Raw genomic sequence first — 16,106 nt, 5'->3', positions numbered from 1 at the left:
CTCCACCAGCCCTTCTGGGGGACAGACAGCATGCACAAATGGCAGCTTTGGTTAACTGCTGGAAAACAGAGGGATGATTACAGGTCTGCGCAGTCAGGGAAGGCTTCTTGAAGAGGAAATCTGAACAAGGCCAAACCCCCACCCTTCCAAATCTAGAGAGAGGAAGGAAAACAGATTTGTGTTTTAGGGCTCTGATGTTCTTTGCGCTAGTAGGAAAAAAAGAAAAAAAACCCTGCTCCAAAAAAAACCCTTTACTTTTTATTAGTGTCTGGATCAATAAAAGTTTTAGGAGTAAAGCTTCTCTCCTGCAATACTAACTGCCAGAGAGACAGGCTAGGATTATTAAATCTGTCTCTAAGAGGCAGTGCTTTGCCCTTTTCCTCACCCGTGCGAGGAGCCCCAGGCTAAGAGAACAGAAGCCCGAGGGTTCTCATTGGCTCCTCACTGGGCAGCTTGGGGTCAAAGCCCACCTCACCAACCCTGCCAGGTCCCTAGGCCCAGATCACCTTCCAGGCACCCCACAGCCTAGACTGTTTTGGCCTCCTTGGTCCTATGTTCCTGGGCCTCTCTCTACCCTGCCACAAAGACTTGAAGTTCCCTCAGAAGAGGGCCTGATTCCCAGGAGAGAGCAGCCAGCCTAGCAACCCCGGCGGCACCTTCACTCTTCCCAAGCCCCGAGGGGTTCTCCCATTCAGTCCCCAAGGACCAGCACGAGAAGGGGCCTGGGCTAGCTGTTACAGTAGACCTTCTCAGAGCACCCAGGAGAGCCTGGCCTGAGGGCAGATGGGGTCCCGGAGCTGGGCCTCTTTGGAGCAACAGCCCCACACCCTCCAGCCAGATCCACACCCACCCACCAGGGAGGAAGTTTCCTGTGCCCCCTTCCTCCCACTGAGCCCACCACAGACCTTAGCAGTGGAAGCGCAGGCCTCTCAAATGACCCCGGTCTGGACACTAGGGGCCTGGGAGCCAGATCTGGTTTTCGAGGATGGCCGGGTCTCCACAGAGCAGGTGCTCTGGCCCGGCCCAGAATCCTGCCAAGGTTGTCACCAAGGAGTCCGAGGCCACAGAGGCCCATTCCCGAAAACAGTGTGCAGCCGGGTGCCTCTCCCAGCCGGATCAGGGGACCTCTCAGCTCGGGCCAGCATCTAAGAGGTGTGTTCAGGCGTGCTTCCCCTTCCTGCAAAGCACATGCTGAATCTGTCTTCCAAGTTGAAATTTCAAAAATTACTTAAAAAAAAAAAAAAAAAAACAACGGTGACAACATCTAGAGATTTCCGGGTTCTCCAGGGAACAAGTGGAAAATTACAGTCTTCCATACATGTAACCACATGGCACAACCTCCAGGTACAAGAAATCTAGAAAGACTCCAGAAAACCAACAGTTGCTTCCAGCCACAGGCAAGTCTTCCGGAGCACCTGGGCACAGTGCAGACCTGGCATCAAGCTCTGGGTCCAGGAAGCTGGAGGAGCCTCAGCCAGAGAGGTCCCTTGCAGGCTCCTCCCATAAAGTGCTGACTCCGCCCAACGTACTATCCTGCCCCAGTCCCGCCTCTGGGCCTTTGCACTTGCTATTCCCTCCGAGCACCTCTGGCTCTGGGCAAGGCTGGTTTCGCCTCATTCCGGTCTCATATCAAGTCTCCTATCAAGTATCCTAGGAGAGGCCATCCCTGGCCCCTCCAGCTAAAGGAGTAACTTCCACCTCCACCCCCAAGTTACCACCCAGCTTCGTTTTTCCTGATCTGAAATCATCATGTTTGGCCCCCCTTTTCTTCCACCGTTAAGAATGTCAGGTCTGTGAGAACAGGGACCTGTTCACCCTGGTAAGCCCGGAACACCTCGGATCAGTGTGTGCTAAATGAATATCTTTCAGCATCTTTCTGCAGCAGGCCAGCCACAGCTTTGCAAGCCTTGTGGGGTAACTTGGGGGGCGCGCCAAGCGCCCATCCACCAGCGGCTCCCGGCGCATTCCAACGGGCGGCGCCACGCCCCACTCCCCAGGCCGGAAGCGGCCGGCCCGGGAGCCCGCCCACTGGGAGCCGCACGCCCCGCCCCTCCCAGGCCCCGCCCCTCCCAGGCCCAGCGTCAGGGGCCGGTCCGAGCGGCCAGCTGCCCCAGGCTGCAGCCACCTTCCGCTGTGCTCCAGCCGCCCCCGCCCCCGCGGAGGCCACACCCAGGTTCCTCGGCTCCGAGCGGCAGCCCGGGGGGGGGGGGGGGGCCCAACCCCTCCCACCACGCACTTCCATTGAAACATTTTTAAAGTGTGAACAAAGGCGGAGGTGCCGGCAAGGCAAGGGATTTGCCTACCCAAATCACCAGAAGGGCCGAGAGGAAGCAGGCCTTGCTTGAACTCCGTCCTTGGTTCAAGTTCCTCTCCCCCCAGGTTCCTCTCCTGTAGGAAAGCACCCATATCCTGAGTGGGACTAGCAGGGCAGGTGTAGGATTAACTGCCTGGAGGGAGGAGACACTCCGTGAGCAAGGTCAGTTGCCCAGGTTTGGGAAGACTGTGGGGGCAGACGGCCCCGGTCAGACCGTGGACCCAAGTGCCACCCCACCCGCTGGCCTGGAGATTCATCCTCAAGCCACCCTCACATAGCCCTCACTGAAACACAAATCCCCCTGGGAAGGGCACCCCCAGTCAACCCAACATTTTTGCCTGGAGTCACCCCCTTTTCCATTCCACTTGAGAAGCCCACATATTGAGCCTCTCCCACACACAGGGAACACCTCCTCTTCCAGCCCCCCCCACCCCCCCCCCCCCAAGCCTCCACGGGGCAGGGGGTGCTGCCGCCCGGCTTCCTGATACAATGAGATAATGGTACCCAATCCCTCCATGTAAATATGGAAAGAGAGGCTGGTGGGGGAAGAAAGCCCCAGCCTGGGGTCCTGCCTACTCCATAGCTTCTATATCCAGAGGCACCACCGGCCCCAGTTGAGTCCACGGTGGTTTCGGCCTGCTCCAGTTCCTCCGCAAACAACTGAACTCCTATCAGGGGCCAGACTGCCCAGCACCTGTGTGCACGCAGGCAGGACTTGGGCCAGGACTCGGGCACCAAAGGCTGCTGAAGAGGTCTGACTGTGGTGTCACAGCAGTGGGAAGCCCCAAACTGGAAAGTCTGTAACTCACTCTGTGCCCTGCTGTGTCCTCACTTGGGCTCAGCTCCCGCAGGTGATTCTGGCCACAGATGAGCCAATGAGGCCTGCAGGTACCCACGGAGCCCAGGGGGCTCCTAGGCCGAGGGGCCCTTCCTTAAGCTCACAGCTTTCGTCTGAGTCTACCCAAAGTCTTCGTGAAAATTTCAAAATAGGAGAGAGGTGAGACTGTAGTCACAAGAGAGGCCATGTTCGGGCAGAAGAAGCCCCTCTGGCTCCCAGAGCAGCCAAGGCTATGGGAAGGAGGGACAGAGAACATCTCCCAAGCATCTCCTCTAGGGTGCAGGCCCTCAACAGACCTCCCGCTTGAACTCAATCTGGCTCAAACAGGCAAGGCCAATGATGTGACCACTTTACCGATGAAGCAGTCAAGTCCAGAGCAACTCGGGCACTTGCACAAGTTGACCCAGCTTCATCTGAAAGTAGATGTGCCTCGCCCCAGACAACCTGTTACCCATCCTGTCCTCTGACTCCATCTCCAATTCCAACACCTCTTCCTCACGGAGGCCTTCCCAGATTTCCCCCAGGCAGGAAGCCATCCTACCGGATGCTCCACCTACTTCTAATATTTTGTTATGACAAAATAGGCCCCTACGACAGGGGCTTCTCAGTACAACAGCCGTCACGGAAGGGGGTCAAAAGCCAGAAAGAAACATAGCCTTTTCATAACATATATAATTGTCAAATCACAATATCGTACACCTGAAACCAATATATTATATGCCAACTATACTTCAATTAAAAAAAAAAAGGAAACAAGCCTGTATTTGCGGTCAGAATCCCATCAGGCTCCCACGCTCACCAGCCGCTTGATAAAAGCTTCTTCCTCCATACCCTTCTAGCCTCAGCTCAGAGGACTGCATAACCTCTTGGAAGCTCCTTTCAGAGTCAACTTGAATGATATGTAAAAGCACAGAGCACACAGTGACTTGGGGGATTTCAGAGGCTGCCTGGATCCAGACCCTCCCGGTTCTAGCACCTCCAGTGAGCCAGGCCTTCCTAATCTTTAGGTCCTACCTACCCATTGCACTGCACCTCCCCTTCATACTAGCAGCCAGCCTCGGGCTGGCCTTTTCTGCTCGGCCCCAGGCATGCCCTGCCCTTCCTCCAAGCTCCACCTTGGCTCCTGGGGCTCTCCTCCCCTCCAGCCCCTACTTCCCATTCTCATTCAACTTTCCAGACCTAGCTTAATTGCCCCCACCTCTGGAAAGCCTTTCCCAGGGTCCCCAGGCACAGGAAGTACAAAATCTCCCCCTCCCTCTTCCGGAATTCCTGACCTGTCTCCTGCCCGTGCTCCACTGGGTCCTGCTGTGTGCCCTGGCAGGCCCCCCTCCTTGGGGTCCATTCAGCTCTGGTTTTCCAAGTCCTGGGACTCAAATAAATGGGTGATGAACATGTACACCCTGCAGGCCAGTCTTCTCCCGAAAGCTCAGAGCCCAGATGTGGCATCACCTTTTAGAGCTAAAGATGTCTCACCAACTGGGCTAGGCTCTCTGGAGAACTCTGGAACCCTCCTCCCTCAAGGAGCTTCCCCTTTCCCGGTGTGCAAGAGCCAGCCCCAAGATTGTCAAGGAACACTTCCACACAATGCTTATACATCCCCTTCGGGAGAGACGTGTTCACAACCCAGGAGGGAGGACCTTTCTTGTGGCCACTGCTCTCTTCTCTCCAGAGCCCATACAGATGATGGAGGCCCTTTCTGACCCGCCCAGAACTGGCTCGGCTAGAGGAGGGTGCTGATGTCACCCACTGCCTGAGGATGAGTCTGTGGGACAAAGGTGGGCACGGGACTGGAGACAGATGCCCTGCAGGAGAGTCGGCCCCAGGGACTGGCTGTTCATGGTCAAGAGCCGCTGAAGAGACAACTGCCCTATTTTGCCGAAGGTGAAACACAAACTTGGTAATAGACTAAGGGCCGCCTCTGGATAGCAGCTGCAATGCACACCAGCTGTTAATTTATGCGAGCACATCTATGCTTATGTGGTTTTACCATCACCGACAAACAAATGTGTCCTGGCACCTGCTATGTGCCAGGCCCGGTGCTAGGCTTTTTACATACATTATCTCGATTAATCCTCCAGAGAGCCATAAGCCGTGGGCAGCCACAGCGACATTTTACGAAAATGAGGCCGAAACACAGACAGGTTGGAAGAGCTGTCCAAGGTTATACAGCTTGTTAGTAGTGGGAGCTGGGATTCCAGGCCGCTCAATAATCTGGTCCCCCACCCCCTGTCTTTCTGGTCTAAGATGCCAGCGCTCACCATTCCAGAGCCTTGGTTCTCGGTCCCTCTCTCTGGTGCTCCCTACTCACCTGGTTTTGCATGGGGAGGGGGGGCGGGGAGGGGAGGTTAATGTATAGTGTCAGCCCACAGCCACTCCCTCCCTCCTCTCCACCTGCTCACACACCTCCCATTAGGCCAGCCGGGCTCCCCACCTTCGCCACCTCCTCCCCCATTACTCCCATCTGCCAAGTCCCCGACCGGTGCCTTGTGGTGATGACTTCAGCTGGCAGAGAATCCTGGAAACTTTTCCTCCCCAGTGATGTTGACACATGTTCACTCAAAAAATGCAATGTTCCCATCAAAGTATTTGGGGCGGGGGAGTTAATTCCCACCCATGTGAAGCCCCCTTGGGAAAACAGAAAGTAAATTTACTCGAACTTGCAATAAGACACAGTCAGCATTTCTTTCTTGGTTGTCACAGTGCCAAGTGCTGGGCAACACTCAGCATGGGGTTCCAGGGACTGAATGCTACCAAGGGGCAAGGGGGAGGGGTGGCTACAGTTTATGAGACTGGCTGCTAGACCCCTATCATGCAGTACTCTGGGGTCGACCGGTGGCCAGGTCCCCTCATCCCTAAGCCCTGCCCCCAAAGGCCCACGTTCCATTCACAGTGCTCCATCAACCAGGGCCTAGCTTCCGCATCTCTCACTAGGTCACTCACTGCCCAGTCCCCAAGTCCTGTCCCCACCCCACGACAGCAGGGCCCTGCCCTCGTGGCCATCACCCCATCACGTCTACACCAGTCCCAATGCCCGCGTTCACAGACCGGCCCTCCAGTTTCACCAAATCCCTAAAAGGTCAAGGAATTCAACCCTCCCTGAACTGTCCCCTTACCTACCGCGTACCCCTGGGACCAGCAACACCCCCAGTTTCCAACACCAGGCACTGTGACCTGGGTGTCTTCCTGGGGGGCAGCGGTGGCTGGCTAGGTACTAATTCATCCCAGCCCGGCCACTGGGCAACTAGAGGTACTGCCCTGTGAGGCCAGAGCAGGCTGAACTTGGGAAAGAGCCAGCCCTCTGCCACAGAGAAGATGGACACAAGGAGAGGCCTGTAGACCGACCACGCCCTGCCCACAATTCTCCACGTAAGGAGACAGCACTTCTGCAACAAGATGGCACCCATAGCCCATGCCAGGGTTCCCGGAGCGCCGGTCTTAGATGTTCCCGGCTCCGAGAGGGTACACAGAAGCATCTGATTTGATTTCCACCCAATGTTTTCCAAGAGTCTATTACACGTATCTTTGTACAGAGCTGCCAGAGTCTGACGCTCCTAGCCTCTCTCCCAGGACACGTGTCAAAGCGAGGCATCACTGTCCCACTTTACAGATGAGAAAACAGGCCCGCCAGTCCAAGATCACACAGCTAGAACGTGTGTGACATCGGTATACGAGCAAGTGAACAAGACATGCCATCTCTGCCCCCAGGAAGCTGGCAGTCCAGCACAGGAGGGACAGAGACAGACACCAGCGCCACCAGCGCCAAACGAAAGCACACTCAGCCTGCAGGCCCAGAGGCAGCTGTGAGAGCATCGGATGCAGGGCCTGGCCCGACAGGGGACCTGTCTACAATGGCTGCGGGAACAGCACCTCCAATTCGGGAGCAGGGAATCAGGAAAGGTTTCACGGAGAGGGTGTCCCAGCCCATCCACCTTCTGAGATTCAGGTCTCCTACCAAGCCCTGTGCCCGGCACACGGCACAAGGGAATAAGCGTGGCCAGGTTAACTGTCCACGTACCAGGTCACGTTCCCAGTATGAAAGCCCGGCCCCAGGAGGCGTGTCGGGTACCCGCGCTGACCTAGGGATGAGGGGACGGATGTGCACAGCAGTCGAGCTCTCCGCTCCAAACCACGCCGGTAGTCAGGTCCCAGCAGACCCGACTCCAAGGCCCTCCTCTCCCACAAGCAGCTAATTTCTGCGGGGCTTCGTTTCCTTGTCCGTAGACACTCCGCTGTCAGGAGCACCTGTACTGCTGCTGGGTGCTGGACATTACACGCCCCGCGCCTGCGGCCTGGGCCCGGGAGGTGGTGCCCGCGCGCCCCAGCCCCTGCTCCGGCAGCCTGTTGGGTGAATGGGGTGTTCCTCTTCCCGAGCCACGCGTGCTGGGGGGTGGCCACCGACACGGAGTTATAATTGGTGAGCCTGGCGGCACACAGCCCAGCAACACACCCGGCGGGTGATGGCGTTGCGGGGGAAATAGCTGAGCACAGCAAATACAGCCGTTGACCCAATTCAGTTCCGTTCGGTCTTCGAGAAAATAATTGAGTTTAAATGAATAGGTTTCCCGTGTCCCCTCCGGCCTCAGGAAGGGTGGAAAGGGAGAAGGGGAGACAGGAACAGTTCCCCAGGCTCACTGTTGGTTATTTTTGAGTCATTAGGCCCGTGAAAGGTTCCTTTCTTTCCACGGTGGCCAGCGGGGCTCAAACATGTCTGGTGGGCAGTGAGGCAGAGTGAAAACTATGCCAGGTGGGCGGCGAGGACAAAGTGCAAGGCTTGGCCTTACCAACACCAGCTTTGTGGAGGGGCCCAGCGGTCCCCTTGGGCCCCAGGCTCAGTCTGTAGAAAGGGAATGATACCCCCATGCCCCCGGACACATACCTCCCAGGGTCACTGGGAAGTGCTCAGGCAGGCTAAGCCAACTTGAAGGTCTCGCAGGGACTAAACAAGTCTGGGGTGATTTGCAGTGGCCGGTTCCCTGCCCTTCAGGAGTACAAGCCCAATGCCACCACACCTGTTCATTCGGGAAAAGCCAGAAATCCAGATTTCTCAGGACAATGTTTCATGGGTGTTGAATGACTTATTGGTAACCCATTCTTAAAAAGCCACCAAAACTGGGGCGCCTGGGTGGCTCAGTCGGTTAAGCGGCCAACTTCGGCTCAGGTCATGATCTTGCGGTCCGTGAGTTCGAGCCCCGCGTCGGGCTCTGTGCTGACAGCTCAGAGCCTGGAGCCTGTTTCAGATTCTGTGTCTCCCTCTCTCTCTGACCCTCCCCTGTTCATGCTCTCTCTCTGTCTCAAAAATAAATAAATATTAAAAAAAAAAAAAAAAAAAAAAGACACCAAAACACCTTTGCGCCCTCTCAGACCCAGTGAAACCTGCCTGTGGGCTATGTGTGGCCACGGGCCACCTGTGTGCCACCTCCGATTTAATGACAACTAGCGTACAGCAATTTATGATGTGCTTGGTGCCCTCCTGTTTGTTGCCTTATAATTTTCTTTGGCTGTGAGGCCAAGCCCAGCACTGCTACAGTGGGAGAGGCAAGACACGCACTCCCCTCAAGGTGGGACTCTTGAGACCCCAGGGAAGGATGAGGAGGGGCTGCTCCCCCCTCTGCTATGGGAAGGTAGGTGGATGGGCTGGGACTGGTTTCATCCTAGAAATGAGGGGCCCTGGTCTCACCTCCTTTGCTGCCCTCGATTCCCTGTTAGGGTCTCAGCTTCCTCTTCAGCCAAAAGGGAGTTTCTTTCTCTTTTATGTTTATTTTTGAGAGAGAGAGAGAGAGAGACAGAGAGAGACAGACCAGCGGAGGGGCAGAGAGAGGAAGACACAGAATCCGAAGCAGGCTCCAGGCTCTGAGCTCTCAGCACAGAGCCCGATGTGGGGCTCGAATCCACAAACTGCGAGATCATGACCTGAGCTGAAGTCAGACGCTTCACTGACGAAGCCACCCGGGAGCCCCAAAAGAAAGTTTCTGAGAGGACCAAATAAGAAAGGGAAAGCTGCGAGAGAAAAAGTGAGCATGTGTGTCCAGTCTCCGCAGAGAAGCAGTGCCGCACGCAGAGTGGAAAGAGTGAATCAGCAAGACCTCGGGTCATTTCGCCAACTGCCAGCTCTTGGCTGTGTGGGCCTAGGGAAGTTACCTAACCTCTCTGTACCTCGGTCTCTTCCTCCGTACACCGGAGGTAAGACGCTTTGGCACACAAGGCTGTTGTGACGATGAGAGGACATGATCACTGTCAAATGACTGGTAAGATGCCTGGCACACAGCAAGGGATCAAAAAATGATAGGCATTATTATTATTGTTATTGTTATCTTCGGTGAAAAGCATGCCAGAGAATTCCGAGTGATTACAATAATGTAGCACAACCAGGCAAACTTGTTGTTAACAGATGAGGCCACCTATAATTAGCACAATCATTACGTATGCAAATGGAGCAGCTTAGATGCTGGAAAAGGGTGTTCTTTGAAGTGTGTTTAAATAACCCCTCTCCTCTGGCTGCCTGCCCTCCCCAAATCTTGTTTACACTATTAATTTCATTAGCAAACATTTTCTTCATAAAGCAAGACGGATTTCCAAACCAGTATATATATATTCAAATCGAGGAGGTTTTAAACCATTTGAACCCCTGACCATCTGACCTGGGGGCTCTCCCCGGAGGGACAATTGTTTGCAGTGGGGGGTGGGGGAGCGCCTCAGTCAGATGCAGGCCAGGGGGGCTGCCAGTTACTGCCTCCCCAGCCTCTTCCCTGCTTCCCCTGCCCCCCCCCACCCCCACCCCAGCAAGTCAGGCCAGAGAGCTCCACCAGTGAGCATGCAGAGCTGGGAGAGGAGAGGAGGTATTGGAGGGGTGTTCCTGGTGCGGAGCAGGAGCCGCATTGGAGGAGAGGTATTCAGCAGCTTTAATATGACTGGTGAGTTCCTGGGAGCCGGGGCATGTGGTATCAGGCATACCATAATACCCCTTTACAACCAAAAAAGCCAAGTCTCAAAGAAATTTGAGGAAGGACTTTGTCCAAAGACACATAAATAGTAAGTTGTAGAACTAGTCTCAACTTGGTTTGGCCTACTACCTCTGGAGTCTGCTCTTCTGGCTTTGCGCTCAAAGTGCACTTAGCACAGGTCCCTACCTGGAGAGGACAGAGTCAGTTAATAATCCGAAATTGATCCCAGAGCCTTTGAACTGGGAGGGATCATCAGAGACTGACCTGAGTTTTGAGCTGAAGATACCGAGGCTCAGAGAGGTCTCGTCTGTCCCACTGGCAGAAAGCAGAACCTGGGACCCCGGGCCGCTTGCCCTAGGCTTCCTGCTTTTGCGTTCAGATCTTTACACACAAGACAATTCAACAATCTTCCTCCCCATTAATAGCTGGGTCAGTGTCTTAACCATCCCTGTATCCCCTGGGCCCAACAAGACCCAAGCAGACCAAAGATGCTCAGGAAATGTGTGCTAAACGGTCTTCTTACCAAAAAAGACAATGCTTAACAGCTGGAACAGTGAGGCCAAGCAAAGGAGATGAGCGGTGGCTCAGGGACAAGGGCTACGGCATCCATCCTCTGTGGGAGAGTTACACAGAAAGCCGGACAACTTGGCCACCCTCAGCCTGGGAAAGGCCCCCCTTCAAAGCTTGTGTCCGCTGAAGCCTGCTCCAGGGGCAGGCGGTGAGCTGCCTGGAGAAATGAAGAGAAGTCCTAACAGGTATGTCAGCCCCTCCCTGCCCCGGCTGGCTCCGACCCCCATCAATCTTCTCCTCACTCCCTCCTTGGCCCCAGAAATTGAGTCTGGGAGAGAGGGAGCTACTTGCCTGAGGCCGGCAGTGGTAGAGCCCGGGACCCAGACTTCTTTGCTCCTTCAACCAGGCCCTCTTGTCACCCCTCCCCACGTGCCACATCTGGCCCTAGGAAACCTAAGGGGGCCTTGATAAGGATAGCGAAGATAATCACCCTCACCCTTGCCCCTACCCCAATGGCCACCTCTGCCAGCAGCTAAGGCAGACTGGGCCCCTCCCTCCTTTAAAGACAAATAATCCTCACAAATATCCTGGAAGTAGGTACAATTATCTTCCGCATTAACAGACACGGAACACTATAGCTCAAACAGGGCAGGCAACCTGCTCGAGGCCGCACGGCAGTGAAGTGGGGCAGTGAGACTCGATGCCAGGCAGTCCGACCTACAGCAGAGGCCTGAGCGATTAATGGCTCCGCTCCGAGGTGGGGCCCAGGGAACCCCCAGATAGGGAGCTGGTGGGGTGGCATGAGTGTTCTGGCACCACAGCCTGCAGGGGTCATTCCCTTACCTCCAGGCATAAACATAGGGTAAGGATGTGCTTTCTGGGACTGAAGCCCTGGGGACTTCCAGAGCTGCTCAGGTCCGGCCAAAAGATTTTCCGGGGATCACCCTAAATCCTGACTTCCCGCCATTTCCAGTTCCCAGTCCACCAGTATTCCAGGGGTGGGGACTGGAGTTCCAGGCGGTGTGGGGGAGGGGAGGATACAGGGGAAACAAGTGCGAGCTCCTCCCCCTCTTCCTCCTCCTCCTCCCACACAGCCAGGGAGCTGTGAATCTGACCAGGCCCCAGCCCCTCCGAAAATCCTTCCAGCTACAGGATCAAGTCCAAACCCTGCCTGCCTTCCCACCATCTTCCACTCAAACCCCTGCTACTGCCCAGCCCAACACACAGCGGCCCGCGACACCCAGACGCCAGGCCCCCCAGCAAGCCCTTCCCTTCCCCTCTGCAGGGAGATCTTCCACCAGCCTTCACCTTCCCCCCGTGGCACAAACAACTCTGTGGAGCCTTCTGTGAGCCCCAGTGGGGTCCCCAGTCCCTTCTCTGTCCCACGCAGCCCCTCTAATGCAGGGTCTGCCTCCTCCAACCAGTAGGAATCCTGGAGGGCAGAGTCTGGGTGTGACTGTGCACAACACAGTGCGTGTGCTGGCCTGGCCAGCTGGAATTTACTGCACTGGGCTCCCCAGGGTCAATGAGGCCGGATCTGAGGGTGACCAGTGGAAGGAGGGTCTCTTGGAGGCTGACCTGACCATAAGCCACCGACCCAGATCAGGTTAGGGCCTGCCGACTGGCTGGCTCTCCTAACCTGGCTCATCAGGGGAGTATGGGCAGTGCAGGCCCAATCTTTCCATGGATGCCTGACAATGGTGTCGAGAATCACAGGAGATGAAGTCACTGCTCCCAGAAATAGGCTGATTGAGAAGACGTGACAACAACGCAAACAGCAAGGCTGGAGTCTCTCTCCTTCTCTCACCATGTGTTTCTCTGCCCTGGGAAGCTGGGCCAGGCCTGAGCTCCTCTGGGAGACGAAGCGTGCCAGGAACCGGTGCCAACGCAAGGAGCCTCTGGGAGCCCTGGTGCCCAGGGCTGCTCTCTTCAGAGACTACCTTGCAGAGGCTTCCTGTCCTGGCCCTTGGTGAGGTGCCCGACCTGCCCTCTGGCCCTCTCAGGCTTCCTCTCACCAGTTTTCCTCACTCCCTCTTGCGCCCCACCCCTCATCTCTTCTTGGGGTACAGTCTCACCCACGGTTCCTGGTCCCTCACATTCTTGTCCTCTCCTGGAGGGCAGGCCTGCCTAGATTCCGGGGAGATGGGAGCTGCCACTGGCTAAGACAGGACTCTGGGCTACAGACACCTGGCTCAAATCCTGGCTTTCCTGGCTTTGTCATGTTGCAGCGGTGTGACCACAAGCTAGTCAATCCTTCTCTCTGAGCTTACCTTCCTTGTCTGTAAAAGCACACAGCAATGTGCCTACCTCATGGGGTAAGAGTACATGAAATACGTTGATCTGTCCATTCACCAACCTTGTGGCAGGAGGCCCTGTTCCAGGGATTGCAGACACATCGGGAATAAGACATCAACTTCCTGCTCCCCCGGGGCTTACAGTCTAGTGTGGGAGAAGTACACAAATATACATATCTGCGTGATAATATCAGGCGAACTCTAGCTAGGAAGAAACACGCGGTAGGGTCCAGGCTAGAGGGGGAGAAGGAGGCTGCTTGACCTCATGGCTGGGTGAAGTGAGGGAGCAGGTCACAGACATCTAGGGAGTGACTGAAGATGCAGAGATCCTGGGCTGGGGCGCTTAAGGCTCAGGGGGCAGGGTAGGAGCTGCCCCCGCAGGGACAACAGGAAGGAGCCTGGAGTCCAGCCGGAAGGGCTGGGCCACACTGGGGGGACCGCACTCAAGGGGAGCAAAGCCTGCAGTAGACACTGGCCTAGGTGTGGGCTGCAGGGTCCTGGCACAAAGTGAGGCCTCACTTCACTCTTCTTGTCCCTATCCCCGTCACCAGCAACACCCCCATCACCTTGACACAGGTGCCTAAGCCAAAAGGCTGTCAGGAAGACCTCCACACCTCATCTTACAGATGACCAGGTGCCCAGTGCCCTGCTCAACATCCCCGGAGCAGTGACAGGCAGGGCCAGCACTTGGCCCAGCATGGGCCTTCTGGCCTAAGCCGACGGGTCTTCTCCATGTGACCTGCCCTTCCCCCACCCAGGGCCTCGCTGGGGGAAACAGGAGACTCCGCACCAAACAACACCTCACAGACTCCCCAGGTTCTCACTTGTTGAGAGAGAGGTACTCAGAGCCCCATCAAATGATGGACCAGGACTGAGAAAAGCTCTTTCAGATCTTAGGTTATTCCACCTCCTCCAGAAGCTTCCCCGAGCCCAGGCAAACATTCCTCCCTGGGCCTGGCTATCCCCCAGCCCCCAAAAGTCCTTTAGGGGCTACCCTCCAGGTAGAGGCTCTGGAGCCCCACCTGGGCCCAGAGGAAGCAGCTAAGTGACAGACCCCAGCTAGACATGGTCTCAGTAAGGCTGCATACATCTCTCCCATCCCAGGCTGGGAGCTCCTCCAGAGCAGGCGGGGACCGCAGCTGACTCCTGTCCCTGTCCCCAGGGCTGGGCACAGGTGAGCAAAACCAGGAATGACTTGATCCTGAGGGTCCCCTGGGGAGTCCTGTCTGCATGAAAACCCTGTGACGGCCATGCAGCCGGTCTCTTTCCCTCTCTCACAGTCTGAGTTTGGGGCTCCCACTATGGCACCGCCTGAAAAGCCACCCCACCCCCAGAGGTGTGGGGCTGGAGGATGTGAATGCAGGGACAGGGGGGACAGGTCCTGGGGTGAACGCCCCCTCCTGCCCAAGGGTTCTGGGCCAGAACAGCCAGCTTTCCCCTCCTCCCCTCTCCTTCCAAGGAGGATTACACTAGACAACATGTTCTCAAGCACCTAGACACAGACAGTATTTATTTGCCACAAAAAACTCTGCAGAAGAAACCCCTGCCAACAGTCAGTAGTAGTTTTTGTGGGGTGGGGAGGTTCTATGGTAATAGTGGTATAGACAGAGAAATGTTACTTTTTGCTTTACACCCACCCCCCCCCGTATGGCTGGAATTTGGTACTCTGTGCTTATATTTTTAATTACCTTTATGCTAAAAAGAAGACTTAAAAGTAAAGTAAAATTAAGTAAACGAGAGGGCATTTGGTGAGGAATTTGGCAAGCACGGACACCTGTTCCTCCCAGAAGGTGCCTCCTTGCATTTTGTCTCTTCTGCCTGGGCCCCACCCAGGCCAGCTGCAGCCAGCCGCCCCTCATGCTGAGGAAAGAGCGAGAGCAGGAGAAGGGGCTGGGAAAGCAGCCAGCAGCCCCTGGCCTCGGACACAGGCATCTAGGGATCACAGAGTCACCTCACCTCTTTCCCGATGGCCCCGCCCCTCTTTGCTTCCCACAGATGCTGGGGCTGGACCCTGCCACTGTCCCTGGGTTGTTGGTCTATTCCATCAGATCCCGGCCACATCAAGCCCCTGGGCTTCAGTCACCTGTGTTTCTCTGGCCCAAGATCCTGCACACAGCAGGCAGGGCTCAACGAAAGTTTGCTGGACAAATTGCCAGGACAACCTGAAGGACCCTTGAGGCAGGTGATCATTCAGAAAGAAATTAAAATATGGATTATGGAGGGAGTGGCAGCCAGGGCAGAGAAACAGAAAAGTTATGCCTGCCGGCCTGAACAGGAAGACACCCAGACAGGCTTTGGCCCGAGCAGTTCAAACCCTTTGAAGAATGCAGGACCCCTGCAGCGGTGGGGGGAAGAGTGAGCCCCCTTCTGAGGGCTTAGAACTTCCTGTTCCTGAAGGAGCTACAGCCAGCAGGAGAGCGAATGTAAAGGGCAGGGGTAGGTCATATGCACACAGCGACATGCAGACGGATGGACTGCCCACCCAAAGCTGTGGAGTTACACCTTTGCTAAAGATCTGGATCCCATGTGTCCCGGGGCTCTTAAATACCTATGACCTTTCCTCCCCAAGCTCCTCCCTGACCCGGTGCCGGGCAGAAGCACCTGGCTAGGGACGGGGGACACGGCTGCAGCAGGCTCAGGGTGGCCAGGGTCAGGCCTGCCACTTACCTGCTGCTCCAGGGAGCATGTCACATGAACTAGGATTAGTCCCTCCCAAGGCAGGCATGGCTTCCACCATCAGGTGTGATGCTACCCATCCTGCCACCCCAGACCCCTCTGCTCTGGTCCCAGATCGTCCTGCCAACAGTCGTGCAGATTCACACAGCCACACCCCTGCCCAGGTGGCCCCTTCTCCAGGAGGCCCTCCCTCCTCCCCTCTGCTCACCTGGGTTCTATCCAACACTAAGATAAAGGTCTCTAACTAAAGAGTATGGGATGTATTTGGTCAACATTCATGTTTTGTTAGCCCACATAGCGTCTGACATTTTTAAGTTTTGAATCAATTGCCAACATGTAAAGATGTGAAATTTTAAAATGTCACCCAAAACGCTCTAGATTTCTGGCTTCTCTTATAAATCCAAAGACCCGGTGACATGGTGCAGAGGCTGCGGTCCCCCCTTAGCAGGGCACACACTCCCCAGGTTGTCACAGTGCCCCTGCATCTGCGGATGGTCTCAGCCAGTGGTTCCTGTCCCGGCTGGCAGGACAGA

The 16,106-nt window shown here is 55.8% G+C and overlaps 1 protein-coding gene across 11 annotated transcripts in view; it reads right to left on the bottom strand.

Annotated features, from left to right (window-relative positions):
- Nucleotides 1–16,106, bottom strand: part of DAB2IP (DAB2 interacting protein) — a 187,712-nt gene that overhangs the window by 44,435 nt on the left and 127,171 nt on the right. Inside the window, exon 1 of one of the 11 annotated variants that reach the window (XM_019453959.2) lies at nucleotides 906–1,445. The exons of the other annotated variants lie outside the window; for them this stretch is intronic. Coding sequence (XP_019309504.2) covers nucleotides 906–1,075 — 170 coding nt within the window. The 5' untranslated portion in view covers nucleotides 1,076–1,445. Of the gene's footprint in view, nucleotides 1–905; nucleotides 1,446–16,106 lie in introns of those variants that run through there. 11 annotated transcript variants of the gene reach the window in all.

Source organism: Panthera pardus, unplaced genomic scaffold (assembly GCF_024362965.1).
Source record: "Panthera pardus isolate Hobbes unplaced genomic scaffold, ASM2436296v1 HiC_scaffold_20, whole genome shotgun sequence".
Lineage (NCBI taxonomy): Eukaryota > Metazoa > Chordata > Mammalia > Carnivora > Felidae > Panthera > Panthera pardus.
The sequence above is the reverse complement of the archived record's forward strand: the minus strand, read 5'-3'. Positions and strand labels throughout refer to the sequence as shown.